At 40.4% G+C, this 26,688-nt stretch overlaps 1 protein-coding gene across 3 annotated transcripts in view; it reads left to right on the top strand.

The window, feature by feature from the left end:
- PHACTR2 (phosphatase and actin regulator 2) overlaps nucleotides 1-26,688 on the top strand; it is a 130,799-nt gene that overhangs the window by 64,968 nt on the left and 39,143 nt on the right. The window contains exons 4-9 of one of the 3 annotated variants that reach the window (XM_039230884.1): nucleotides 1,050-1,208; nucleotides 11,957-12,491; nucleotides 12,661-12,717; nucleotides 18,504-18,709; nucleotides 19,940-20,096; nucleotides 24,295-24,350. In XM_039230884.1, coding sequence (XP_039086815.1) covers nucleotides 1,050-1,208; nucleotides 11,957-12,491; nucleotides 12,661-12,717; nucleotides 18,504-18,709; nucleotides 19,940-20,096; nucleotides 24,295-24,350 — 1,170 coding nt within the window. Of the gene's footprint in view, nucleotides 1-1,049; nucleotides 1,209-7,752; nucleotides 7,993-11,956; nucleotides 12,492-12,660; nucleotides 12,718-18,503; nucleotides 18,710-19,939; nucleotides 20,097-24,294; nucleotides 24,351-26,688 lie in introns of all 3 variants that reach the window. The other 2 variants (XM_039230886.1, XM_039230885.1) reach the window with 2 other exon arrangements.

Raw genomic sequence — 26,688 nt, 5'->3', positions numbered from 1 at the left:
AATTTGAGAGATGATCTCTGCTTTATTTATAACGATTGCCAAAATAAGATTAATAAAAAACTGCATAAAAATAGCTCTAATCTGCAGTTCTTCAAGTTTGCAAAGTCAAAACTTCAACTATTTATTATTATTATTAATTTTTACAATGGTAGCAAAGCCTCTTGAAACGTTCCATATATGACCTAAGGTTAATCTTTTCAGATATCACTGAATTAAGGGTTTATGCAAAATATCATTCACTTTAGAAGCTTCTAGAAATTATGATAGTTCAGCGATAAAATTAGTTATTCCTGATTTAGATAACATATTAGAAATCTTATTTTCAGTTGTGATTTGTAAAAAATGTTACTTTGTAATTACTTTTTTTTACATGTTTTTTTCCCCTAATGTTTTCAGATTATTAGGTCACATTAAAGGCTTTTAGCCAGTTATATGTAACGATGACCTGACTACATTTTAATATTTCCATAACTGAGAAAATGAAAACAAAATTAGCCTCACTACCAGCTTTTCCTGAATACAGAGTGGCAGTTATATTTCTATGTAAAGTTAGCATATCACAGATGCAACAATCTGGAGACAGTGGAAGTGGGAAATTTTCATATTCTGCCTCTAATCATTTGTGTGTGTAACTACATTTTGTGTTGTGTATTTATAGTCACCTTGTGTTTTTAGTGCTTGTTAAAATGTTTATTCCATTTTTTCAGATTTCTCCTTTAACCGTTCAGTGTCTGAATGACAGACTCCCAAGTCCTGACTTCAACAAAACCTAAGTGCAAGAAGAGAAGGGCTCTGCTGCCCTGGGGTATTTTATGATTAGGATAATAATATGTGGACATCCCCCAATACTGTTTTCCCCCAAGACTAAGGATTTCCTAGCTCTTTCGTTTGAATACATTATTTACTAAAACATGGTGAAACAACACAGGATGTATTTGGTTCCCAAGGCCTGACACATGAACCCAAACCCTACACTCCTAATAACTGGAAAGCTGGGTTTTAAGAAAACCATCAAGTTAGACATCTAGGTGTTTCTTTCCCCATTTTAGATGGAGATGTAACAGTTAACTTTGAAAATTCAAACGGGCACATGATACCCATCGGAGAGGAATCTACCCGAGAGGAAAATGTAGTAAAAACTGAAGAAGGTAATGGCTGTGTAGCTGAAAAAGCGCCACCTCTGGAGGAAAAGGCAGAAGATAAGAAAGGTAAAATCAAGAGAAACCCCGCCGTATTCTTTTACTTCAATGCAGCTCAATATTGAGAATCAGGTCTTAGGCTCCAAACAGTGATTCTTAAGACCAGTTAGAGAACAGGTTTGCAAATACAAAGAAGAGAGAAATTATAACTAGTGGAGAGAAATAGGATGATTTTCTTAGGTAGGTGCATCCATTTTGTAAGTACATCATTTATTTTTTATTTAATTAATTAACAATCAAGCATCAATTAGCAGTAGTAATCAGAAGGGATAGTCTCTTCAATCATTAGAGATCTGGGAATTTTTTTTTTAATGTTTATTTTTGAGAGAGACCGAATACAAGCGGGGGAGGGGCAGAGAGAGAAGGAGACACAGAATGCAAAGCAGGAGGATCCAAGCTCTGAGCTGTCAGCACAGAGCCTGAGGTAGGGCTCAAACCCACAAACTGTGAGATCATGACCTGAGCCAAAGTCAGAAACTTAACCATCTGAGCCACCCAGACACCCCCTTTCTGGGAATATTATCCTTTTCTCGGGAGCTTTTTTTTTTTTTTTAAGTTTATTTATTTATTTTGAAAGAGAGAGAGTACACAAGTGGAGCAGGGGCAGAGAGAGAGGGAGAGAGAGGGAATTACAAGCAGACTCCGTGCTGTTAGCACAGAGCTGACATAGGGCTTGATCACATGAACTGTGAGATCGTGACCTGAGCTGAAAGCAAGAGTCAGATGCTTAACCAGTTGAGCCATCCAGATGCCCCCATCAGAAACTCCTTCTCGGTATTATTATTATTTTTTTTTTCTTTTAAGAAAAAATGGCTTCAGTGTGACTGTCTTTTTTACTGGTTAGAGCTGACCCCTCTGAGCATGTCAGTGTGGAGGAGCATCAAAAGCAAGATAATTCTTTCAGCATAGCATGGCTCTCCAATGGTGGGCACGTGGCTGGCGGCATCCAGACACCCAGTGTCGTAGGCCCTAGTCCAGGTTCTAGCCATGTCTGAGAGAGACCCAGCAATAGTTCCCTGAGACGCTGGGGATTGTGGTTACCGAATTAACCACAGAGACCCGCTTTATGATTTGTCTGTGTAATTGGAAATTTCAACATATGCCGGGGCAATGATGCCATTCTCTGAAGGCTTCTTTAAAGACCTTGGTTTCTAGAGTGAATATGGCTATGGTCGGTTAAGATAGCAGCACAATATCTGTCTATCAAGGACCCCTCAAGACATTCACAAGTTCCTAGTCACTGGTTCTAGATGATTCCATGCAGCACAGAAACCAGTCCTTAGGAGTCAGACTATTTCCTGTTCTATAATGTCTGCCTATGAGTTGAATGGCAAAAATTTGTCAGACCCAGCTTAAGTTCTGTAGTTTCTTAGAAACTGTTGAAAGCAAATCTCTTCCTCTGTTCTTGACCCAAATCCTTCAAAGACCAAAAAAAAAAAAAACCCCAAAAAACAAAAGGGCATTTGACAGATATTGTAACTTAAAATTATCTTCTCTGAAAATCCATCACCCCTTGTTTGCATATAAATTTGCCTGTAAAAGTTTTAGAAGCCTTGTTAACAATCTGTTAGAAATTTATTATTTTGCTTTTTTCAGTATTAAGTATAGTATTCGTGGGGTTTTACGTAGTCTTGTTCCATCGAAAGACTCTGGTTAAGCTTATAAGTACTGGTTATAAGAGATTAGTATTTTTAATGATAATATTCCTGGAACATAAAGAGAAAATAGACCTAAATAGATTTCATGGGGATTAATTTGAAAGTATTCATGCAAATAGTGATTTTTTTTAAGTCCAACTGTCCTGTTTCACCAAACTGTTAAATTTCAAATCCATCTGTGGTTTGTCCCTGATAGTCTTTTCACATTCAAGAATCACACCCTAAAAAAAAAGAAAGAGAGAAAAATCACACCCTTCATTATGTAACAATTCATCGTGAGTGTTTGCCTGGTCCATGTGGCATGTCAGTCAGTCATTGGACTGACTTCCAAACTTCAAAAGAAGTGTTTCTGTTATCAACCTAATAAAAAGTTGCTGACAGTTTTATGTTAATAAAGCCAGCAGGCCTTGATGCTCTAAAAAGATGGCAAGCCTCATAGTCATAGGTCCATGGATATTTGAGAGTGTCTTTGCTTTCTTATTCTTTACTTAGTACATCCAGTTCTTTTGGGTCAAATAGGATCCAGACGGCATCTTGCTCAGCTAGTCTGTACCTGAAGAGATAAAAATGCTAGACACGCTGCCGAATCACTAATAAGGCAGTGAAGCCTCCCCCTCACTGTGGATGGTGCATCTAGCCAGAGCTACGCCGCGAGTGGTGGGAAGCATTCGGTGTGGAAGCTCCTTCCGGAGAATAAGAAAGAACGTCACTCATAACTCACATTACACAGTGTTAGGTTAAATAGAAAATACCTCATAAACCAAGGTCACCATTTATTTCTCTGCAAAGACACCATTTAATTCCAGGCAACAACCGAAGATTCACTTTCCCTTCTGCTTTTCTCATGGTCTCACTACCTTGCAAATCCACAATCCCATGTAATTAATCTTAATTGCCTTTTGGCGGGTAAAATGTGCCCTCTGCTTTCACGTGAAGCCAATTTTTCCAAGCGTGTTATTTCATCTGTCAATTAGTTATATTTCCAAAATCATGTGCCTTTAAAGTCCCAATGCTTGTACCCCTTTTTAAGATAACCTGTCTGTATTTTAAGAGTTGAAACATCAGTATCAAAGAAAACAAAATACATGGCAAGTGCCCTTTCCATTACACCGAGTGTGGGTTCTGCCCAGGACACTTGGGTGTTCCTGAGGCTCTGGTCTGCACCGGAATCTCGAGTTGGTACTTGGGCCTCCGATGTCCAACACTGGGGACTTTTCCCTTAAGACCTTCAGGGCTTTTAGTCTCCTACTATTCTTTCTCTGTCAGTGCCTTTAAATATATAAGTGCCTTTAAATATATGGGAAAAACTGATCTGTACTGTGTTAAAGATAGATTGGTATTAAATATAAGAAATCTGAAACTTATTTGATATTATATCCATTGAGGTATTATAGAGCACTTTCAGTGAAATAACAAGTGATTGACATGCATTTGTTCCACAAAGAAGAATGAAGGTCTACCATGGGTAAGACTTTGCTGGGGCTAGAAAACAGATGGTGAGTCAGAAATGCCCTTTGACTTTAAGCAGATTGTGGCCCCAGTAGACCAGCATCAAAACACCTGAGTACAGGGAGCCAAAAAGTTTGCGGTGAGAACCACATTTGGTTCTTAGAAGCAGACATTTCCAAACTAAGACCTGAAGGAGACAAGGAGGTAGTCATGTGAAGGAGAGGAATAAGAGCAAAGGTGCCTTCTAGGTAAGGTGAGGGCCACATGCTGTTCTCAGGTTTGCTCCGAGTGTTGACCTGAACATTCCATGGGGTGGAAGGAGCCAAACTTGGAATTATAGTAAACAGCTATCCTGCAGACCATACTGTTTTGAAACATAGTATCTGTATCAACCCAGAGTGAATGGGCACCCCATCCTTAACCCCCTCTTGAAAAGATAATACTCATACACCATCCGTTCAGATCATGTGGTAATAATCAAAGATATAATGACTTCATTCATTCATTACCTCCCAGATACAAGGAGAGTTTGTTTACTAACATGTTGGTAATAACTATCAGCCAGTCACATTCATTCATTGAATAGAAACTCATGTTTAAAGCATTGTGTTTAATGGAATACGACATTTAAAAAGTCTTTTTTTTTTTTTTAATGTTTTTTTATTTATTTCTAGGAGAGAGAGAGAGAGAGACAGCATGAGCAGGGGAGGGTCAGAGAGAGAGGGAGTCACAGACTGAAACAGGCTCCAGGCTCTGAGCTGGCAGTCAGCACAGAGCCTGACGCGGGGCTCTAACCCATTAACCTCGAGATCATGACCTAAGCGAAAGTCGGACGCTTAACCGACTAAGCCACCCAGGCGCCCCTAAAAAGTCTTTTTTTATGTTTATTTATTTATTTTTGAAAGAGAGACAGAGAGAGAGGGAGACACAGAAACTGAGCCATCAGCACAGAGCCCAACGCAGGGCTCAAAGTCATGAACCATGAGATCGTGACTTGAGCCGAAGTTGGATGCTTAACTGACTGAGCCACCCAGGCGCCCCAAGGGATATGACATTTTAGACAAAAGGAGTTTACAGTGGAGTCAGAAGAGCATGCAGTTTGCATACAGTTCTCCACAGAATAAACCTCAGTATTCGCCCTCTGACAAACATACACAGAGCATTGGCAGAGTTCGCAGAGGACAGAGTGTGGATGCTGCCCATCCACGAACACCGGGGGCTCACACTCAGTGCGTTCACTTTCAGCCTAGGTGGGATTGTCACTCCCAGCTGTCACAGAACCACCATCTCCTCCCTCCCAAACCCAGTAACTGCATTCTTTGGGGCACAGGTTTAGAATTTGAAACCTTAGGTAGAAAGAAGTCAGTTCTTCAGTGATAGGCCTATGCAGACAGGCAAAGACCTGTGCAGGTTTGTAGGGTGAAAGAGAATGGAGATGCCTGGTGCCGAGAGGAGTCCTTGGCTCTCACCAGGGACGGTGTTACTGGGCTTGATTTTGGTGCGTTATGCAGCCTTCTAATCTTACAGAGAATCATCTACAGAAGTATGTAACAAGTGGGCCTTTGACCCACGTCACAAGAGTGGCAAGTCAACATAGATTTATATGTTCTGTGTTAAAATGAAGTGATTTATGTGTCCCATCAACTTGTATTGTTCTTGACCCTGACTTTTGTGAGTAAGTGGCCCTCTGGTTCAGACCAGGTAGGTTAGGAGAGTCACTACTTAGTTACAAAGATACAATACGTATACAACACAAAGACATACATACAAAGTAGCCTCTGGGAAATACTGAATAAGTAGTGCAGACCATAAATATGAGTAAGTTTGGTGACAGGAGAGAACTATGGTAGTTTTCATGGCCAGGAGAAGATAAAATAAAGGCTTTATTGATTAACTACTATAACTTGAATCATTCTTTTTTTCTTAATTTTTAAAAAATGTTCATTTCTTTTTGAGAGAGAGACCGCACACGCATGCGCGCAAGTGGGGGAGGGGCAGAGAGAGAAGGAGACAGAGGATGGGAAGTGGGCTTCCCGCTGACAGCAGCGAGCCCAACGTGGGGCTCAAACTCACGATCTGTGAGATCATGACCTGAGCTGAAGTCAGGCGCTCAACTGACTGAGCCACCCAGGTGCCCACCTCTTTTTTTTTTTTTTTTTAAGTAATTTAAAAAAAATAATTCTTATGGTAGTTATATATGTGGATTGATGAGATGAAGTCCAAAAAAAATGGGGGGAATCCTCAGTTTACACTCATGAGAATGGGACATGAGACGAAAGAAATCATAATAAAATATGATGCATTCTAATATAAAGTCCTTTTTTGGTCGTTCAATAATGGGAGGATTTATCTAGTAAAGGCTTGGTCTTGTCTAACACTGTCTTATTTTTTTTTTCCTTTAATTGTGTTCCATTTTTAAAGAAATGCTGCTTAGCTCTTTGGACAAGAACTGTATTTTAATTTATTTTAATTTCAGTGAGCTACTGTTAGAGACAGTACGGCTGTGAGTACATGAATGAACACTCTGCATCTCCACTTTTGCTAACGAGAGCCTCAAACCGTTTCTCCTGCAGTTAGGCAAAATCTCGTGAGAGGCTTCTGTTTTTAGGTATGAATTTTTATTTAATGGATTTCAACCTTCGGCTTTTCAAAATTGTTACTTGTGTTTACACGACAAAACAAATTTGAGACTTGGCGGGATTCTGCGCCCTCTGTACCTGGAGTTGTGACAGTTTGAAAAGGTCAGAGGAAGTGACTGAGAAGCAGGAAGCCGCCCTTGTGTTACTGGGAGAGCTTGAGAATATTGTAATCATAGAAAGTGGTTTATCCTTCAGTGCATTGTGCTTCCTGGAAGATTCTACAGAGTCTCCCTTAACTTACAAAGTTATTTGATTTCTAACCGCAATGAGACACAGCTCAAATCCTTTTCTGGTTGGTGGGGACTTGAGTTCTCCTGAGAGAACGTCTCTATGCAGAAGGCATGAAGGTCATGGAGTCCAGTCATTTCCTCGCTGTCAGTCCCCATGGCATTACTGCAGTGCACTGACCTGCCACTCCCAGGTGCCCTTGGATTTTGTTAACATTTAAATTGCACCCTCGAGCCCATATCCTCAACCAGCAGCCACTGACTTCAGGGCTGGTGTCAGCCCCTGGCAGTGGACCTTGACCCTCATCCTCAGCAGAACTTCATCAAAGTAACTTGGGCAAGTGTGTTTTATCACAGGAGTGATTAATGTACCCAGACAGTGCACCCCGGTTTGGCTTTCAGCCTTTGTACCTTTGATCCTTTTTACCCCCACCTGTGCTCGCGCTGGTGTAGAGCCCACACTGGTTCTCGGGGGCCAAGCAGCCGTGTGTTCCTGCCACTGTCGCCGTATGTCTTGCTCCTTCCGTTTCTCTGGTGTGTGTCTGTATCAGTGTGCTTCTGTTCACTTTCTCATTTGTAGAGAACACTGAAAACCACTCTGAAACAACGGCAGCTCCTGCTCCACCTCCTCCTGCTCTTCCTAAGCCTAAACCCAAACCTAAACACAAAAAAACACCTGGGCTTCCAAAAGAGGCTGCTGCTGGGGCAAGCCCCAAGGGTGACGAAGCGCCTCCTATTAAAAAAATTACCAAGGCTCCTGGTAAGCAGGCCCCCATCCCTCCACCCAAGCCAGCAAGCCGAAACACGACCCGAGAGGCTGGTGAGTATGCCCCCTGGGGGCTTCAGTCTAGGGTGTTTGGCTCTGGGGCGGGGCTGATTGCTTCTTCTAGAAACCATGGACCTTTTGGTGTCTGGTGTCGTAGAATGTAACACCAGTGGATTTAGTTTTGACATAGACAATACACAGGAGATTCCTTTGTTGCTGTCTCTACCAAAGGAAAGTCTGCCAGTTAATTAGTTGACCTCATTAGTTTTTGGGTGAATAGACCTCTTTCATCCCAAGTATCCACTATCTGTGTAAGAACCAGCGGAAGGATTCAGGGTGTTGTGTGTCTAATGAATGGTAGTGATCTGATACGACGTTATTTACACATCGACTGGCCTTCTGCCTATTTGAGTTGATGAGTGGCTTTTTGGCTTGAGTTTTCCTTCCACATTACCTTAAGTTACACAGAAGAATATGACGCTTACATCTTTGACGTTTTTGCTGGATCGTAATATCTTAAATCTTTCTGCATACATAGTCATTTCACTACTGTTAAATGACGAAGATTCCTATCACTCAGGTCAGCTCCACGCCACCACCCTCTACGATGCAGTCACAGCTATTTCATCCGAGTTGAAAGTCACATACTCAGTGTCCACCCTCCACCCTGTTTTCCAGACTTCAGTGTGTTGTAAGGAACAGCATCCTGGTAGTCTGTTTATGAGTCACAAGTGCACACTGCCAGAGGTTGTCTGTGTGACCTACAGTAACTGCTTGTAACGTGTGTCCCACTTTCCTTTCAAGTCAGATATGCTTCATGCATCGTGGAGCGGTCCCCGCCTTATAGTGAGGTAGAATAAAGAAGCTACCATGTCTACCAGCTTTAAAAAGGACAGTAATCAAAGTCTACATCCTAAATGGCTTTTCCCATTAATATATGCATAAAAATTCTCCTGTGTTATAGCAAACCTTATTTTCCTTAAAATTAGCAGCAGCTTTCCTGCAAGTGGTTACCAGGATATGCCATCATATTGATCTTTCCCCCCCATCATTTATACCCGTCATGCTCAAGTTCAGAAAATGGTTTAGTTGAAAGTATAGTGGACCTCCAAATCCAAATAGATATTTCTCTGCCTGTGCTCCTCTCTTCAGCCTTTGACCTTGAATGTCCATTTTTTAAAATTTTTTTAATGTTTTTATTTTTTTCTGAGGGAGAGAGAGACAGTGTGAACAGGGGAGGGTCAGAGAGAGAAGGAGACACAGAATCCGAAACAGGCTCCAGGCTCTGAGCTAGCTGTCAGCACAGAGCCCAAGGAGGAGCTCAAACCTGCAAACTGTGAGATCATGACCTGAGCCAAAGTCGGACACTTAACCGACTGAGCCACCCAGATGCCCCCTGTGTCTGAGTGTTTTCTAAAAAGCTCTGAAATGATTTGTCTCAGAACATTGTGCTCACAGTGCCTATGGGCCATTTTCTCAGGCACCAGCTGCCCTCACAGGGCAGCATCCATTCTTGTTGGTATCTCTGCATTTCCTAGACTGCCTAGCAGACCCTGGGAGCAGTGCTTGAATTGAGGCAGGCAGTGATCCACTTCTTAAAGAAAAGTCCCTAATAAGCACCCCATGCTTGGGTATTGCACAGACTTCCCCATTTCCTCCTGCCCCGTGTGGTAGTAGCTCATTATTGACTCGGCTTAGACTCTCTCTTACTTCTCTCAGAAGAAAGCTGGTGATTAATGCTCGGGCAGGGGACGCTTGCATGAGAGATTTCGAGCTATTTCCAGATATTTTACTTGAAGGCTTATTTGTAGATTCATGATCTTCCTAGGAGAATACTACAGTCATGTTATTATCCACTGTATTAAAAGAGGTTCCACTGGCCCATAGTGTGAATAACAGTGTCACTTTTCTCTTAGGCCATGACAGAGAAACAGATTGCATTGAATTATACCAACAAGCCCATTGTGCAAAGAGCCTTTCATCAACAGTTGATAATACTCCTTCAGAATCCAACTAATATTCCATTTGTAACCGTTTAGAATTTTCTACATAATAACTTTGTTTTACTTGAATAATGTTGACCTTCCAGAAAAATAACTTCAAATACAACTCTTGATTTTTAGTCAGATTATTTAAACTCTTGTAAAAGCTATCAGTTAAGATTCTTCTTGAGTTTCTAAATGAGTATAGACCTCCAGATAACCAGATACTGGCTTAGCACATTCACCCACTTGGTGAGTGAAGTAAGGTCATATCTCCCATATTTTTTTTCTTTCTTATTGTTACACACAGTGTAAATACAGAAGTATTTAACTGAGGAGAGATGGCTTTATTTTTTTAGTCATGGCCTTAATCCGAGGTAATTTATGCAAGGTGGTTGATTTCAGCAAAGTCTTGTCATTTTAGAAGATATGTAAAGAAGTATCTAGAAAAGTGTGACTTGGAAGTTGTACTCTAAGCATTGCAAAAATTGTCTTTTCCTTTAAGTGTAGCTAAAGTTACCTTTGCAGTTTTAAAAGAAAGAATTTTCTTTAAAAAAAAATTCACATTCATCTGAAAGGGATTTATTCAGTTTACCTAAGAAAATAATTGAACATGTTTACACATCAAATCCTTAGATCTTTGTTGGGACTTAGATAGTAGAAGTATGCTTAATACTTTTGTCTTATTAGGCAGTGAAGATTGTTGGCTTCAAAGAAGTAGTGTTAGCATGCCCAGACTTGGGGTAATATGAATTATAGTTGTATATATCTAAATTAATAAAACTCCCAAGGAATAGAGGTTTCTTTCAAGCCTGTATCTTGTCACCAAGTGAAACTCACTTTTTTTTTTTAGTATATCAGAGTTGATGACATCTTACATCTCGTTGTTTATTCTTTTATTTGTTCTTCATCTCTTGACCCTCCCAATCAACTTCAATAAAGTTATAAGCATAAAGGTAAGTTACAGTCACATCTGTTGTGGATTGGCCCCATGATGCTAATGAGGAGGTATTTTCTAATAGTTCTGCGGAAGATAGTTTAACCCCTCATGAAGAAGAACATATAACATTACAATAGAAGAAGCAATTAGGAGAAATTTATAGATCGTAAAGGTCATGAAACAAAAGACTGTGTCTCCCAAAATGATACAAAGAAAAGCAGAGTTAAGCTTTGTTTTCCTGCAAATGGTTTGGTTGAAGGCAATCCTATCGAAAAGTAGGCCACTTCTAGTGGTCACAGCCATCCTCTGACGAAGACCCTCTAGGAACAGAAATGGTAAGGAGATTGGATTTGTGAAAGTGTCATAAGATCCAAGAAAGACACTTCTTTCCCTTCACGTTATTCGGATGCTACCATTTAAGCATTTTTTTGTAAAAAATAAATGTTTCTGCCTCTTGATATTTTGAAGGGGACTTGTCTTTCATAAGTCGCCATATGTTTTCATTCTGCCCATCTGCCCATCATCTGCCCATCACCACTGCAGATGGAGGTGTGGGCCAGCCTGGCGAGCTTCTCTCTCTGGAGCCATGGGGATAACTGGTTTGGAGTTGAGTACATTTGTTTCAGGCCCAGAAAGGAGCCAGAGGGATATACCATGGCCATTTCTGAATGTGGGCCACTCCATTCTCAAGTAGACATCATGTGATGAGCCCACCCTTATGCTATACCCAGACAGCTGCTGTCTGTCCTCTGCACACTGTAATGTCCCTTCTTTGGAGCATATAAGGACTTATTCAGGTGACTATAGGACAAGGTGGATTTCCCTTTGGCTGGACCCAGCTAAAAACACTAGAGAGACTCCTGGTCCCCTTAGGAGAGGACTCTTGTTCCTTAGGGTTTTGCCTTCAGCATCACTGGCTCCCTCCAAGATTTGAGGTAGGGAGGGGACAGAAAATAACCATTATCATTATTAGCCTATTTCCTTTTAATCAACAAATGTTAACATTTTAAAGAGAACATCATGGTTTGACCATTGCAGCTCATTTGTTTATTTAAAAGGCTTCTTTGACTTTTAATGAAAACTCTCTCTATTTTAGCTGGTTCCTCTCATTCAAAAAAAACAACTGGGTCCAAAGCATCAGCTTCACCATCTACTTCCTCCACCTCATCTCGTCCCAAAGCTTCAAAGGAGACACTTTCTAGCAAAACAGGGACGGTGGGAATCACAAAGGGCAGGAAAAAAACCGGCAAGCAGCCAGCCTCTCGACCGTCCTCCGATGCAACCACTTCTGGCACGTCCGACCTTAAAGGAGAACCTTCAGAGACAAGGGTGGAGAGTCTCAAACCTGAGCAGACTGTCCCCGGGACCGACGAGCAGAGCACAGGCAAATCCAAGGCTGCAGTCCCTCCACCCCCCGTGGCTCCACCACCTCCTCCCCCCGCCCCTCCGCTCACTCTCGAGCAGCAGTGCACTGTTACCCCAGACACACCTGTTGTCCTGGTCAGCAATGGAGCTGACCTGCCCGTCCCTGCCTTAGACCCAAGTCAGCTTCTCTGGACCGAAGAGCCAGCCAACAGAACCACTGGCCTCTCAGGCACTGGCATAAGTGTTAGCAGAGAAAATGCAAAATGGTGAGTCGGGGCAAAAACCCCATGTTCTGTCTGTATCATGTTTCGTTGAGTCCCGAAGGTCACTAAGCCACTCTTTTGGAAATGAAACAACCCCCGTGGTGTTGTCTTATAATTTAATCGGTGATTATTAGGTAAACACACATACCATCTAACCATTGGTTTTCCATAGCCCCGCCGCAGGAACGATTCAGGCAACTGGAGAAAATGACATCTCTCCTAATGACAGGTACCACTTATTATCTTTGGCTTTTAAGTGTATTTAGAGCCTGCTTCATCATTGTTCAGCAGCACCTTTACTTTTCCTTGGACATTTCCCTTTTCTTTCCTAAAAGTGGTTATTTTAAGTCTTTACAACTTGTGTCCAGATTGCTCACCCATTCCTGCCTACCTTGATTACAAGCCATTTAGCCTTCTCTTTCTCTAAGAAAATAAAGACCATCAGGAAAGACCTCTCAGATTCCATCTCCTTATCCTCTAGCCTCAGAGGGGTGCCCTTTCTTGCTTCCTCAATCCACCACCCAACTCACCTGTTAACCTCCTCTCTGACACATTTCCGTACTCATCCAGACAGAATTTGTTGTTGCATCTACTCTTTTCTGGCAGCCCATTTTTCCTCCTCATGAGCAGAGCTAAACATTGTATGTTTGCCTCTGAATCCCCAGCAACCGGTACAGAATCTGGTATGCCATAGACATGACATCATCCAGCTGCCCAAGCCAGAAACCTGGGATTCATCCTAAGAGACGTCATTCCTCTTCGTTCCCTGCATCTAATCCCTCCCAGAGTCCTAAACATTTTCTACTTACAGGCCAAAAAGACACATTAGTTCTTCTGCCTCTCAGGTATGAAGAGAAGGCTGTCTGGGTATAAGAGACATCATAACCAGTTCTGTGTAGGGAAGCATTAGAGCTCTTAAGTCCAACCTTTTCTCTCCTGCTTCTAAGAATAAAACCTAAATTCACTCTCATGATAATTTTAATTTCATATTTTCTCTTTCAAAATAACCTGTCATGTTAGGGCTTAAAAAAATTAGTACGTTAATTAAGTTGATTTGGATCAAGAGACTATCAGCATTAGTTATTTAATTGCTGATAATAATCACCTTCATTTATTGAATAGTTATTTAACGTCAGGCACTGTCAAGTTAGCATTAATTCACATAAGTCTTCTGAAATATCTCTGTTTAATGGATGAGAAAATGGACTCTGAGAGAGATAGAAGAGCTTGTCCTAAATTCCCCACTCAGTAAGAGGCAAAACCAGAATGCACACTCAGAGTTGCGTGTCGAATTCCATGCTCTAAGAAACTCTATACGTTTCCAAAGCAGTTGCTTCTATTTCTTCTGCAATTTCATTTCTGTTTGTTTCTTGTTTTTGTTTTTATCCTTTTGAGCAGCATAGTTCAAAGGAAAGCCAAGGCAAGATAAACAATGTTAAATTACAAATCATTTTATTTGTTTGACATTTTAATAAACAATATGGGAGAGGGGTGCCTGGGTGGTTCATTCGGTTAAGCATCTGACTTAGGCTCAGGTCATGATCTCACGGTTCGTGGGTTCGAGCCCCATGTCGGGCTCTGTGCTGACAGCTAGCTCAGAGCCTGGAGCCTGCTTCAGTATCTGTGTCTCCCTCTCTTTCTGACGCTCCCCTGCTCACGCTCTCTCTCTCTCAGAAATAAATAAAACATTTTAAAAATTAAAAAAAAAACAATATGGGAGAAAGCATTGAAATGAATGGCTGTGATGTCCTTAATACTTCCAGCACACAGCAAATTTCTTCATTTAATTATAGTGAGTGTTTTCCAGCATTGCAATGAATTCCAACCTTCAGAATTCAAGAATCAATTTTTCAGTATATATTTTCTACTTGCCTTCTATGTGCTGGGCAGTGTACTCAGCATCAATGATAAAAAGTAAACAAGTCATTATACTTAATATTCATTTTTACTAAGATAATGTCTAATGTGCACGAGAAGTACAATTGTTTAAGACAGGTCTGAATAGATTGAGTATATCAGTTTATCATTCAATAAACTAAAGAACAAGGTACAGCTTAGATAGTCTCAGGCAATGAGAGAGCCCATATGCAAAGGTAACTTGACTGTGTCCAGTCCACTTCCTCAAACATTTAGGGAAGGCCCTATATTGTGCTAATAAGCACTGTGGTGCATGTGGGCAGCTTAATGTCAGTCTTCAGCCCAAGTATGCATAGGATTGTCAGACAGAAGAGGTGAGTATCTGTTCTCCCACTGAACCTGTGATCAGAGAGCAAGCTTAGGACAGCATTAGACATCGAGGTATTTATAATAGATTTTCTTGTCACTCCAAATAACTGGAATCCTTTCCTAGAAGAGGACATCGAGATTTTCTTCTCTGTATATTCTTCAAAGTTAAAATTTTAAATTACAATTCATTCCACAGGAATGGTTTGTTTGCTCTGGAGTTAATGAGCCTAGAATAAGTAGTCTCCCAAATTTTCTTCCAAATTTTTTCTTCCGTTTTTTTTTTCTTTCTTCTGTGTTTAAGTGGATATTTCAGTTAGAATTTCTAGCTCTTAGTCACTTACTTTACTTAGAACTTTCCCTCAGTTATGTTTAGTCAACGAATGTGTGAAAATCCTGTCATCTCATGAAGAGGCTTCTGTTTGGAATACAAATATCAAAGCTTTAAAGAAGATAAGTGGCTATGTGTAAAAATATCTTCCTCTATTCACATATTGCAGGGTAGTAACCATGTGTTAGATTTCTATTTATTGGCAACTTCATTAGTATCATATAGGTCTGGGATAATTTAAGGCAGAAACTAATAAACCCATCTGGAGCCTATATCCAGAGGGGACTTGACTGTGTTCAGTCCATTTCCACAAACACTTGTTGAGCTCACTGTTTTGTCCAATGTGCCTAAGAAACTCCGGGGGGAAGTGAAAGCTAAATCATGAGTTGACTGATAACAAATTTGGAGTTTAATATTTAATATTAAGTTAATTATAATCTACATAATAATATAATCTACATAACTAAGTTAATTATAATCTACATAATACATAATAGATTAATGTAACTTATAGTATCATATACATAACACTTAATACATAGATTAAGAGTCTTAAGTCTGGGTTCTAGATGGGACTTGATACCTTGTTTTGGGTAACACACCCATGGTTTTACTGGGTTCCATGAACTATAACTACTTCTCTGGCCCCTTATACTGTAGAACAGTCGTAAGTTGTAAATGTATGCAAAAGTCTTTCAAAGCTACAAACCATTATAAAATACAAATGATGACGTTAAAATGATAGATATCACAATAAATTAGTGAAGACTGACATGAGCAAATATCAAGCCTCAGGCCTGAAGTATCTTTTGTTCCTCTCTTCAGACTGTGTTATTAACTGACACATCTATTAAGTGTGCTGTGGTCCCCCACAATGACTGTTCAAATAAGGATGGCCTCCAGTGCCAGACATCCTGGTGGAGAAAAGTTTTCCCACATTTAAAATGAGATTTCACACTGTAGAAACAGTATGATGGCTCCTCAAAAAATTAAACTTAGAATTACTATGTAATCCACCAATTCTACTACTGTGTACATAGCAAAAAAATAAAAATAAAAACAAAATTAAGTTAAATTAAAAGTAGGTACTTGAATAGATATGTGTACACTGGTGTTCATAGCAGCATTATTACAGCAACTGAAAGGTAGAAATAGCCCAAATGTTCACTGACTGATGAGTAGGTAAACAAAATGTGGTACAATGGAATATTATTCAGAATAGACTTAAAAGAAAAGAAATTCTGGCATATATGAAAACGTGGATGAAAGTGAAAGATCTGCAAATTAGAGGTTAGACACAAAAAGACAGATGTTGCAAGATTTCACTTACGTAAATCACCTAAACTAGCAAAATTCATAGAGACAGAGAGTAAAATGGTGGTTGCCAGGGGCTTGGGGATGAGAATGGGGAATTAGGGTTGAATGGGACAGTTTCTGTTTGGCAAGATGGCAGAGGTTCTCAGATGGTTGGTGGAGGTGTTTATACAGCAGCGTAAGCGTACTTGGTGCCACTGAACTATACATTTTAATTTTTTATTATTTTTTGGCTTAAAACAATAGGAATTTATTATCTTATTTTATGAATATAATTTAGTGTCAAATTGGCTTCCATACAACACCCAGTGCTCATCCCAAGTGCCCTCCTCAATGCCCATCACCCATTTTCACCTCTCCCCCACCCCCAATCACCCCCAGTTTGTTCTCTGTATTTAAGAGTCTCTTGTGGTCTGCCTCCCTCCCTCTCTGTTTGTAACTACTTTTTCCCCTTTCTTCCTCCATGGTCTTCTGTTCAGTTTCTCAAGATCCACATATGAGTGAAAACATATGACATCTGTCTTTCTCTGACTGACTTAATTTCGCTCAGCATAATACCTTCCAGTTCCATCCATATTGCTGCAAATGGCATGATTTCATTCTTTCTCATTGCCAAGTAGTATTCCATTGAATGGTTAAGTTTATGCCGTGCATATTTTACACAATAAAAAAATGAAATTTCATATTTTCCCCCTTGAAAATGAGAATTTTAGCTGTTGGAGTTTTCTAATAAATGAAAAATAGAGAGTTTCTAGAGTGCTTAGACTTATCACCACAGAGTGCAATTGTCCATACCTGAGATTCTGACAGTGTTTACCTATTTTTATTACTCATAGAACTGTTTTTTGGTTTTTTAAGTTAATGAAAACAGTAAGCACATGTTTTGCATGAAGCAGTCTTTCTGACATGTGACATTCCAAATATAAATTCTATTTATTAGAAGGCAGTTTGAGGATTTCCTGATTTTTAAAATGAAGGTTACGTTGGTTTTGATATGTTTTTGATGTAAAGCATTTTTTGTATTCTAGTCTGTGGAAATTGGCAGGCTTCGTATATTTGTAGTAACTTTAAATCAGAGACTCTTACCAAGCTTCAATAATAGAAGATTATTGCATCCATACACATCTTCTATAGAGTCCTTTCTTCGATAGAGTCCATTTAACTTCCACCTTTTCCATCTCGCGTTACTAACATATTCCTGTGAGAAACAGTTTTACAAATGGGGAAACTAAAGCATCTCACAGAGGATGTATGATTTTTTTGACTTGACACATTGGCTGTGATAAGAGTAGGAAAATTCGGGGCGCCTGGGTGGCTCAGTTGGTTAAGCATCTGACTTCAGCTCGGGTCATAATCTCATGGTTCATGGGTTTGAGCCCCGCGTCAGGCTCTGTGCTGACAGCTCGGATCCTGGAGCTTGCTTAGGACTCTGTGTCTCCCTCTCTCTCTGCCCCTCCCCACCTCAAGCTGTCTCTCTCTATCTCAAAAATAAATAAACATTTTTTTAAAAAGTAGGAAAACTCATATATCAATGGAATATGTCACCACTCTTCTAGTTGCTAGACTGCAAATCAGTATGAATGAATCCCACATGTGAAGGAACTCTGGGGATTGGGATGGCAGACGAGTGAATGGTGGTCGAGGTGCACTGTGCTCAGTGCTCCAGTGAGGTTATCTTCAGGTCACCTGAGGAGCTGGGAAGAGGGGCAAGGATCTACATGGAAGGCCAGTGAAAGATTCCTGAAGAGGCTATGGCTTTAGCTGAGACTTGGATGAGTAGGAGTCACAGGTACTGAAGTACAAAGTCAGATATCCAGGAACTTCTACTCCATTGTTCTTTCTACTGAACCCCCACTGCTACAGGAAAATCAGTTTGCAAAATCCAGTTTTACCATATTCACGTACTAAATGTGTCAGATGTCATCTAGTCATTCCTTTTCGTTTTACAGATGAAGAGTCTAAAACCTTGAGAATGAAGTAATAGAGTACTATTCTGCCATTTCGCTGTCCTTAAGTTGCCTGGGCCTGCTTTCTCCTTTTACCAACTTGAAAGATTCTCAGGAAACTAGAGCTCCTTCTCAGGGCATTGGTGTTGTCCCCAAAGGTGGCTCTGAGCTTCACCCGATCGCTGTGTTGTGCCTTTACAGTTTTACAACCAAAGATGAGCCGGGAAAGGCGGCACCTCATCTCCTGACTCCTGGGCTGGTGGGAGAATCTTCAGAATCCTTCAGTGCCTCGGAGGATGAAGGCCAAAGGGAATACCAGGCCAATGACTCTGACTCCGATGGGCCTGTCTTGTACACTGACGATGACGATGATGAAGAGGATGAGGACGAGGATGGCAGTGGCGAAAGTAAGACTTGTTTTCAAGAGGTGGGGAGGAAAGTGAGCGGTGGACAGAAGCAGGTGCATTTTGTAAAGAACAAGAGCCATGAGCCATCAGATATCTGGTGTTTTCTTTCCCCTCATATTCTTTTCTCTTATTAGAAATGTCTGTGTCTAAGGTTTAACTTTTGATGACAGACCTTTCTAGTTAAGGATTCCACAGAGGCCAGAGGGTCAGGTCTTTGTCTATGAGGAAGATACACGCATTTGTATTTGCACAAGGAATCAAAGCTTTCTAATGACAGAGGCAGTTTGGATGGTCAGAGATGGCTTTTCCACCCTGAAATCTTTCTTGAATAAAAAGTATAAATTCAGGATTCACTGGATTACTTATTGGAGGTGTTTGAGACTTCCACTCAGTTTTATAATTGGGTTTAAAGAGAGGAGAAGGAGGAATGAGTCAAGAATGACAAATACCTTTTCAAAACAATCAACTCTTCCGCAATAGGATAGGATACCTTCTAGAAAGGAATGACAGTACAGTAGATTAAGCCAACCATTCATCTATAACTTCAGAAAGTAGAAGTGTTTTTTTTTTTTTTTTTTTTTAACTTATGAACATCATGACTTAGGAGGAATTCACTGTGGGATTGAATTTACACATTGTGGAAAGCTGTTAGTGATTGAATATCAGTTCGTCAAATTCCTTCTAATTTGTACCGAACAACAACAAAATCCTCCTCATCCACCTGTTACTAACTATCCTCAGTTGAGATATTAGGGATTCTTGCTATTTAAGGATTAAAGACACTGCTACCATTGGTAAACTGTTTCCAGCATGATTTCTAAGTGGAAGAAAGAAGAAGACAAGAGTTTACTGTACAGTACAAGGTAGCTGAGTTTTTAAGACTTAAAAAAGAAGGCATTACACAATCGGTAATTTCCATGATACGCGGTCTCAGCAAAATAAACTTCAAATACCACTTTCCAAATGATGAGGTGACACTTGCGAGTTTTTTCATGGTGCCCCAACATTTTTTTCAGAACATTTTTAAAAATAGTGCTTCAGTTTTCCAAAATGAACTATATCCAACTCAAAATTGGGTTTTTTTCTTTTCCTGAGGTTAATTAAAATTCCACTCTTGCATGTGGACAAAGAATTTCTTCTGGACTCTGTTTAAAGCCCATGCCATATGTAACCCGAGTGCTGCTTGCTAAAAGCCTCTTTCTCTGCGTTTCTTCCTTTTCCAATCCTCAGGTGCTTTGGCAAGTAAAATACGACGAAGGGATACTCTTGCTATCAAACTTGGCAACAGACCATCTAAAAAGGAACTAGAAGACAAAAACATCTTGCAGCGCACATCTGAAGAGGAGAGGCAGGAAATCCGGCAGCAAATTGGAACCAAGCTTGTCAGGTAATGTCTGAAATTTTAGTATAGCGGTGACCAATTCATACTTTTCTCCCTTCTGCGGTTTCCTGCCCGACTGAGATCATTTTGAATTCCTTGGATAAGGGCATGCATGGCCTGTGTGGTTTTCTAAAGTTGGTCCTGGATGGTGAACCTACTCAAGTAACTTGCCCTTTGGTCCAACCAATCAGCAGCTTTGGGGTCACCAAAGCCTGAGCCAAGTGTCAAAAATTTTTCTCTGTTAAGGACCAGTTTGTAAATATTTCAGATTTTGCTGGCCAGAAGGTCTCTGTTGCAGCTATTCAACTGTGCTGGTATAGCATGAAAGCAGCCATAAACAATACATAGATAAATGGGTGTGGCTGTGTTCCAATAAAACTTTATTCACCAAAACAGACAGCAAGCTGGACTTGGCCTGCAGGTAATACATTGGTCAACTCCTGGCCTAATCCACAGACTCTCTGACGCTCCTATGATTGCCATGAAGCTCTGCCCTACGGGCCTTGAGATTGTAGAAATATTAGTTAGCTTTAATGTCCTGCTCCATCCAAGTCCAAGCCCTTCCTATTAAAACCTCCCCCTTTTTTCTTCAAATAAATGGTTATCTGATTTCTCTTTCTGCCTCCAGCCATTATAGGGTTTCTACTTTTGTCACCAGTGACTTTGGAAGTCCATTTAACTGGCAGTTTTTTTGTTTTGTTTTGTTTTTGTTTTTTGAGAGAGGGTGCAAGTGGGCAAGGGGCAGAGAAAGAGAGGGAGGGGAAGAGAGAGAGACAAAAGTAGAGCACATCCAGGGCTCATGCTCACCTGAAACATGGCTCATGTTCACCAGAAGTGAAGCACAAGCTTACCCAAAGTGGAGCGTATGCTTACCTGACGTGGGACTCAAACTCACCAACTGTGCGATCATGACCTAAGCCGAAGTCAGATGCTTAATGACTGAGCCACCCAAGCGCCCTTAACTGTCAGTTTTAGTAGAAGTGAGTGCCCAAGCCCTTGTTTTCGATGATGACTTTAAGCGTCTTTTAGTATGAGCAGTTTTGCTGACTTCTCTCACTCTGCGTAAGCAGCACAATGCATCATTTGGGAGAATGGAGCAGGCTGCGGTCCCAGGGCAGGATTTGGAGGTGGAAGAAATCCCTCTCCTTGCTTAGAAGTGGAAGATTTCTCTGACTTTGTTGTACCTACAGGGCTGGCATGTGGGGGCTCTGGAGGCTGTTACCTGTTTGACACATGGGTCCAGGCAATGGCTTGGGTGGGTAAATGAGATGATACACTGAAGGCACTTGAGTGCCTGAATCGTAGCATGCTCTTAATAAAATTAAATCTTTTCATTATTGATTTAAGTCATTACATATATCTGAAACAGGTAAAGCATTTTTAAAAATTAAACCCAAAATCGGCAACTCTGTTCAGTATTTCTGAAGAACAATTTAACAATGTGGAAGAAAAGAAATTGTACAGCAGTCTATTGTTTTACATGGTAATTTCATTTGAAAGAATATACAAGAAGGAAATAATCCAAAACGGAAAAAAAGCAAACCTGTATATTTTACAAAGATGTTTAAGGCTATTTATAGCAGTGACAAATAAAACAAACCAAATGCTCAGAAACAGGGCGCTGATGAAGGACGTTGCGAAGTGATCATAGAACAGTGACTTCTCACTGCCTCCTTAAGGATTTCTTGGAGGGGTTACTCTGGCTTCTATGGGGGGGGTTCCAGGGCAGTGTGGGGGTGTGTTTGGGGTGGGATGGGAGGGACTCCTTCATTCCAAGCTTAACCTTCCAACCAGAACACCCTCTTCTGTTTTATATAAGGATTCTACCCCAACCCCCCAAAGCTTGAGAGTGTCTGAAAGTATACATATAGACCATATCTAGAAAATACCTTATCTAGTAGAGTTTTAAATATATAAATTTTACAGAATTGTTTTTCTATAAATACTGCGCACCTGATCACGGTCATTAGAGATAAATCACCCACAGTCCCTACCTGATGGAACTCCCATGTGTCGTGGAAGAGACAGAATGAGATACTCCATGGTTGAGGTCATGTGAAAAGCACCAACATGTAGGTCAAGAGAACTAGGTATGAGACCTTGCTCTAACTTTCACTAGTACTTGATCTGAAGCAAGTGACTTAATCTTTCATTTCCTCATTTGTAAAATGAGAACTGGCTACTCCCTTGCTGAGTTGTTTTGAGGATCCACGATAATTAAGCATCTAGCACAGTACCCAGGACTTTAAAAGTATGAGGTAACGAGAGCTATGATTATTGTCTTATCTTTATTATTACTTGTGTGGTAAGTGGTCTAATAGATATGGGATCTGTGTATGACTGCTGTCTAGGGGCAGAGAAGTCACAGGATAGGACAGGACAGGTCAGACACCCAACCAAAGGGGACTATTGTAGTCATTTGTAGGATTTCTATAGGTAGAGAAAGAGAAAGGCATTCCTGAGGGAGGGAACTCCATAAGCAAAAGGAGGAGGAGGTCTTTGGTGGATGAGATAGTTCAGGTATGTAACGGAGTACTTGGGTGGCTGACATGGTAGTTCACTGGGTTCTTTTGTAGACTCAATTATGCAAGTTATTTTCAAGGTGGTTTTGATGAAGATTAAACTTTAACAAAATTTTTAAAGTGGTCTTGAAAATATAATTGATTTCAGTTCCTCACGCCATTCCTGCCACAGCTGGAACATTGAGAATTCATAGTATCTTAAAGTAAGATTACCTCTCATAGACATTAGTTTAATTTGTGAAAACTCAACCTATATCCAGAAGAATTTTTTTCTGTAATTAACAAAAAACTAACACTATAAACAAGACCAAGAAAAGTTATAGAGTGTTGTTAGGACTTTCAGCTTTTGTGTACAAATAAGTAGCTACTAGTCGCAAATGAGCCTGGCTTGGGACGCTTGGGTGGCTCAGTAGGTTAAGCGTTTGACTCTTGATTTCAGCTCAGATCATTATCTCAGGGTCATTATCTTGAGCCCTGATTTGGGCTCCTTTCTGGTCATGGAGACTGCTTAAGACTCTCTCTCTACCTCTCCCTGTGCCCTTCTCCCACTCTCACACACATGTGTGCTCTCTCTGTGTCTCTCTGTCTCTCTCTCAAAAAAACAAAAAAAAATTAAAAATGAACCTGGCTTTTCTTAAGGCAGGTAAGAAGGGTCCATATATCTTAAAATAACTCTACTACGTGTGTTATAAATCCATTTGAGGTCACAAAAGCAGTGTTTCACGGGAAATACTATACTGTCCATTGTAGATCAACAGTCTTTTGAGTTAGTATGAATTCTTAAGCAGAAGACGTCTTTAGATTCTAATGATCTGTTATTAATTAGGGGACAGGCTAGGCTATTCTAACAGAGGTCAAAAAGTGCAGTGGTCCAAATAAGACACTTCCACATGTTTATTTCCTTTTCACATAACAGTCCAGAGGTAGGTAGGCTATCCAGGATGGGTGGGACACCCCACCCACTCCTTACAGTCAGCCAACACTCAGATTCTTTCTATCCTGTTGCTCTTCCTTTTTTTTTTTTTTTTAATTTTTTTAATGTTTATTATTTTTGAGAGAGACAGAGACAGAGTAAGCAGGGGAGAGGCAGACAGAGAGGGAGACATAGAGCCAGCACAGAGCCCGATGCAGGGCTCGAACCTAGAGACTGCGAGATCATGACCTGAGCTGAAGTTGGCTGCTTAACCGACTGAGTCCCCCAGGCGCCTGTTGCTCTTCTATCCCCATGCGTGACCCAGGCTGGCTCATGTGACCATGTTTGAGTTCTAGCCCATGGAGAAGGGCAAGAAAGAAAAGGGAATAGTCATTTTAAGGGTAAAAAGCAGAAGTTACAGATACCACTCTTCTCATATCCCATTGCAAGGACTCGGTCACAAAGCCACACCTTGCTGCTAGAGAGACAGAAGTCTGTAGTTGGGGGGGGCCCACAGCCACAGCTCAGGAAATTCTGTGTCTAAAAGGAAGGAGGAAGAATGGATCAGGGGGAGTAGGTAGCAGTCTCAGCCACAATCTTTAGTCTCCAGACTAACAGAAAGGATACTTTTATTTTGTAGGTATTAAATGGATTTCTGTTTCTTAAAACAGGAAAAGAATAAAGCTTTGTTTCTTTGTTACTACATTTCACATTTCCCACCAAGGAGGTCTTGTTTTTAACTTGCAATATATCCTTTTTGTCATCATAGGAGACTTAGCCAGAGGCCTACAACTGAAGAACTAGAGCAAAGAAATATCCTAAAACGTGAGTATCTTATACGGTGATTCCTCTTGTAACCATTAACAAGCTCCCTTTAGAGATGAACCATTTATCAGTAGGAAACATCAATATGTTTATTCACAAATGTTTAAAATGGCTCATTTAGATCACATTTGTATATAATTTTAAAAAATGAAGTACCTGGGTAGCTCAGTTAAGCATCCAACTCTTGATTTCCGCTCAGGTCATGATCTCATGGTTGGTGAGATCAAGCCCTGTGTGTGGCTCTGTGCCAATAGTCTGCAGCCTGCCTGGGGTTCTCTTTCCCTCTCTCTCTGCCCCTCCCCCCCCCAAAATAAATAAATAAGCATTTTAAAAAATTTCCTGAAGGTTTATTTCATTTTATGACTTTGAGCCTTATATCCCTTAGACCAGAGTTATGCTTGTGACAGTTGTTTTTAAGAAAGATGAGATATAGTCCATGTATTCTTTTACCCAAATGTTAAATAGAAGAAAATGCTCTAGTTTGCTTGCAAATAAATGTCAAAGAAAAGGCCAAAGAATCCCAAAGGATATAAATCAAACATTCCTATATTATTATTAATAATACAGTTTATTGCCAGGTTTAACAAATGACTCAATTTAAAACAGAATTATGGTAAAAGAAATTCTTGAGCTCTTTTCATTTTCCTTTGTTATGAGAACTCTGTTTCCCTTTTGAGTTATTTATAATTTCTCAGCCGTTAAGGAGTTCTCCATTCATTTTCCTACTTTATTTTCCCATTCTCTTTTCCCTTCTGTTTTCTTTGACTTTATTTCTTACTCACTAGTCCAGTACAACTTCACTGGAGTTCGTATGTTAAAGCTATAAAACTAAGAGAAGCACAGTTTGTCGTTATATAGTGTATCGATGTGGTTACCAACCACAGTGACTTAAGTAATGGATATTTTTAAATTGAGCCTAGCTGCAGTTTTATATATTATTAACCCAGTTTCAAAAGAGCTTTTTATTGTATGAAATATAAAAAAGATCAGGGCTGGGTATAGGTGTGGACAGAACTGCAATAGTAGTAAGCTACAGGCATGCTGGAAATCAAAAATTTTTCAATCAGGCTTTTAGAATTAATTCTTGTCTGGATGATCCCCATTTTTCAATCTGACTTGTTTTCTTTCCCTAAGGAATGAAAGAATTTTTTTAAGTTTATTTATTCACTTTTAGAGAGAAAAGAGTGGGGAGAGAAGTGGGGGAGGGGCAGAGAGAGAGGGAGACGGAATCCCAAGCAGGCTCCACACCATCGCACAGAGTCCAATGCAGGGCTCGAACTCACGACCTTCAAGAATCTTTTTTTTTTTTTTAAATGTTTTATTTATTTCTAGGAGAGAGAGAGAGACAGCATGAGCAGGGGAGGGTCAGAGAGAGAGGGAGACACAGACTCTGAAACAGGCTCCAGGCTCTGAGCTGGCAGTCAGCACAGAGCCTGATGCGGGGCTCGAACCCATGAACCGCGATGTCATGACCTAAGCGAAAGTCGGACGCTTAACCGACTAAGCCACCCAGGCGCCCCAACGACCTTCAAGAATCTTGATCTGAGCTGAGATCAAGAGTCAGATGTATAACCGAGTGGGCCACATAGGTGCCCCAGGAATGAAAGATTTTAATAGTACATTTATACTACAGTTGCCATTATTAACAGAACCCAACAGCAGAGACTGAACAGTAAGGGGAATTGCCAGTCTATGGTATTCTTTCCTTGGAATGTTTTTTTCTGGCTGTTTGTGAGCAAACCTGGAGTAGAACCCAAAGAAGGACTTAATGTGACCATCAGTGTGTAGAAGAGCCAGTATGTAGATGGAAAAAGCCATGGCTAGAAAAGCAAATAAAATTGTGTTTTAGTTTTATGAGGAAGGATGAAAGCAACATCTAATTTTGACAACAACCCAAAACCAAAAAAAGCTCATGGTTTTTGGTAGTAGGTCCCTGGAAAATATTGCTTGAATTAAATTTTAGGTAAGCTCAAGAGCAGACTGTACACCCCTAAATTTAACACAAAGATTATGTCTTATTGGATGCCTGATGCAATACCTGGAGAAAAGAAAAAAAAAAAAACAAGAAGAGTGAATTCTGGGTAATTCTCTTCTGCTTCTGTGAGACAAATAGTGCCAAACCACATTGGTGTTTGGTTATTTGAGGAACTGTTTTGTAGATGTAGAAATTTATCGCACATTGATCTTAAGTGCTGCCTTGGCTTCTATACCCCGTTTTCCTGGAGGTCAGGGAAGAGGGAAACGCCAAAGTCAACTTCAGATTTGACTCCAGCCCGTTTTTACTTCCTTCTTAGTTTATCTAACCATGCTTATTCTGGAAACAAAAGACACATTTCCA

The sequence above is a fragment of the Hyaena hyaena genome, unplaced genomic scaffold (assembly GCF_003009895.1).
Source record: "Hyaena hyaena isolate Hyena2069 unplaced genomic scaffold, ASM300989v1 scaffold_52, whole genome shotgun sequence".
Taxonomy (NCBI): domain Eukaryota; kingdom Metazoa; phylum Chordata; class Mammalia; order Carnivora; family Hyaenidae; genus Hyaena; species Hyaena hyaena.
Note: the sequence above shows the minus strand (reverse complement) of the source record. Positions and strands in the feature narration are given on the sequence as shown.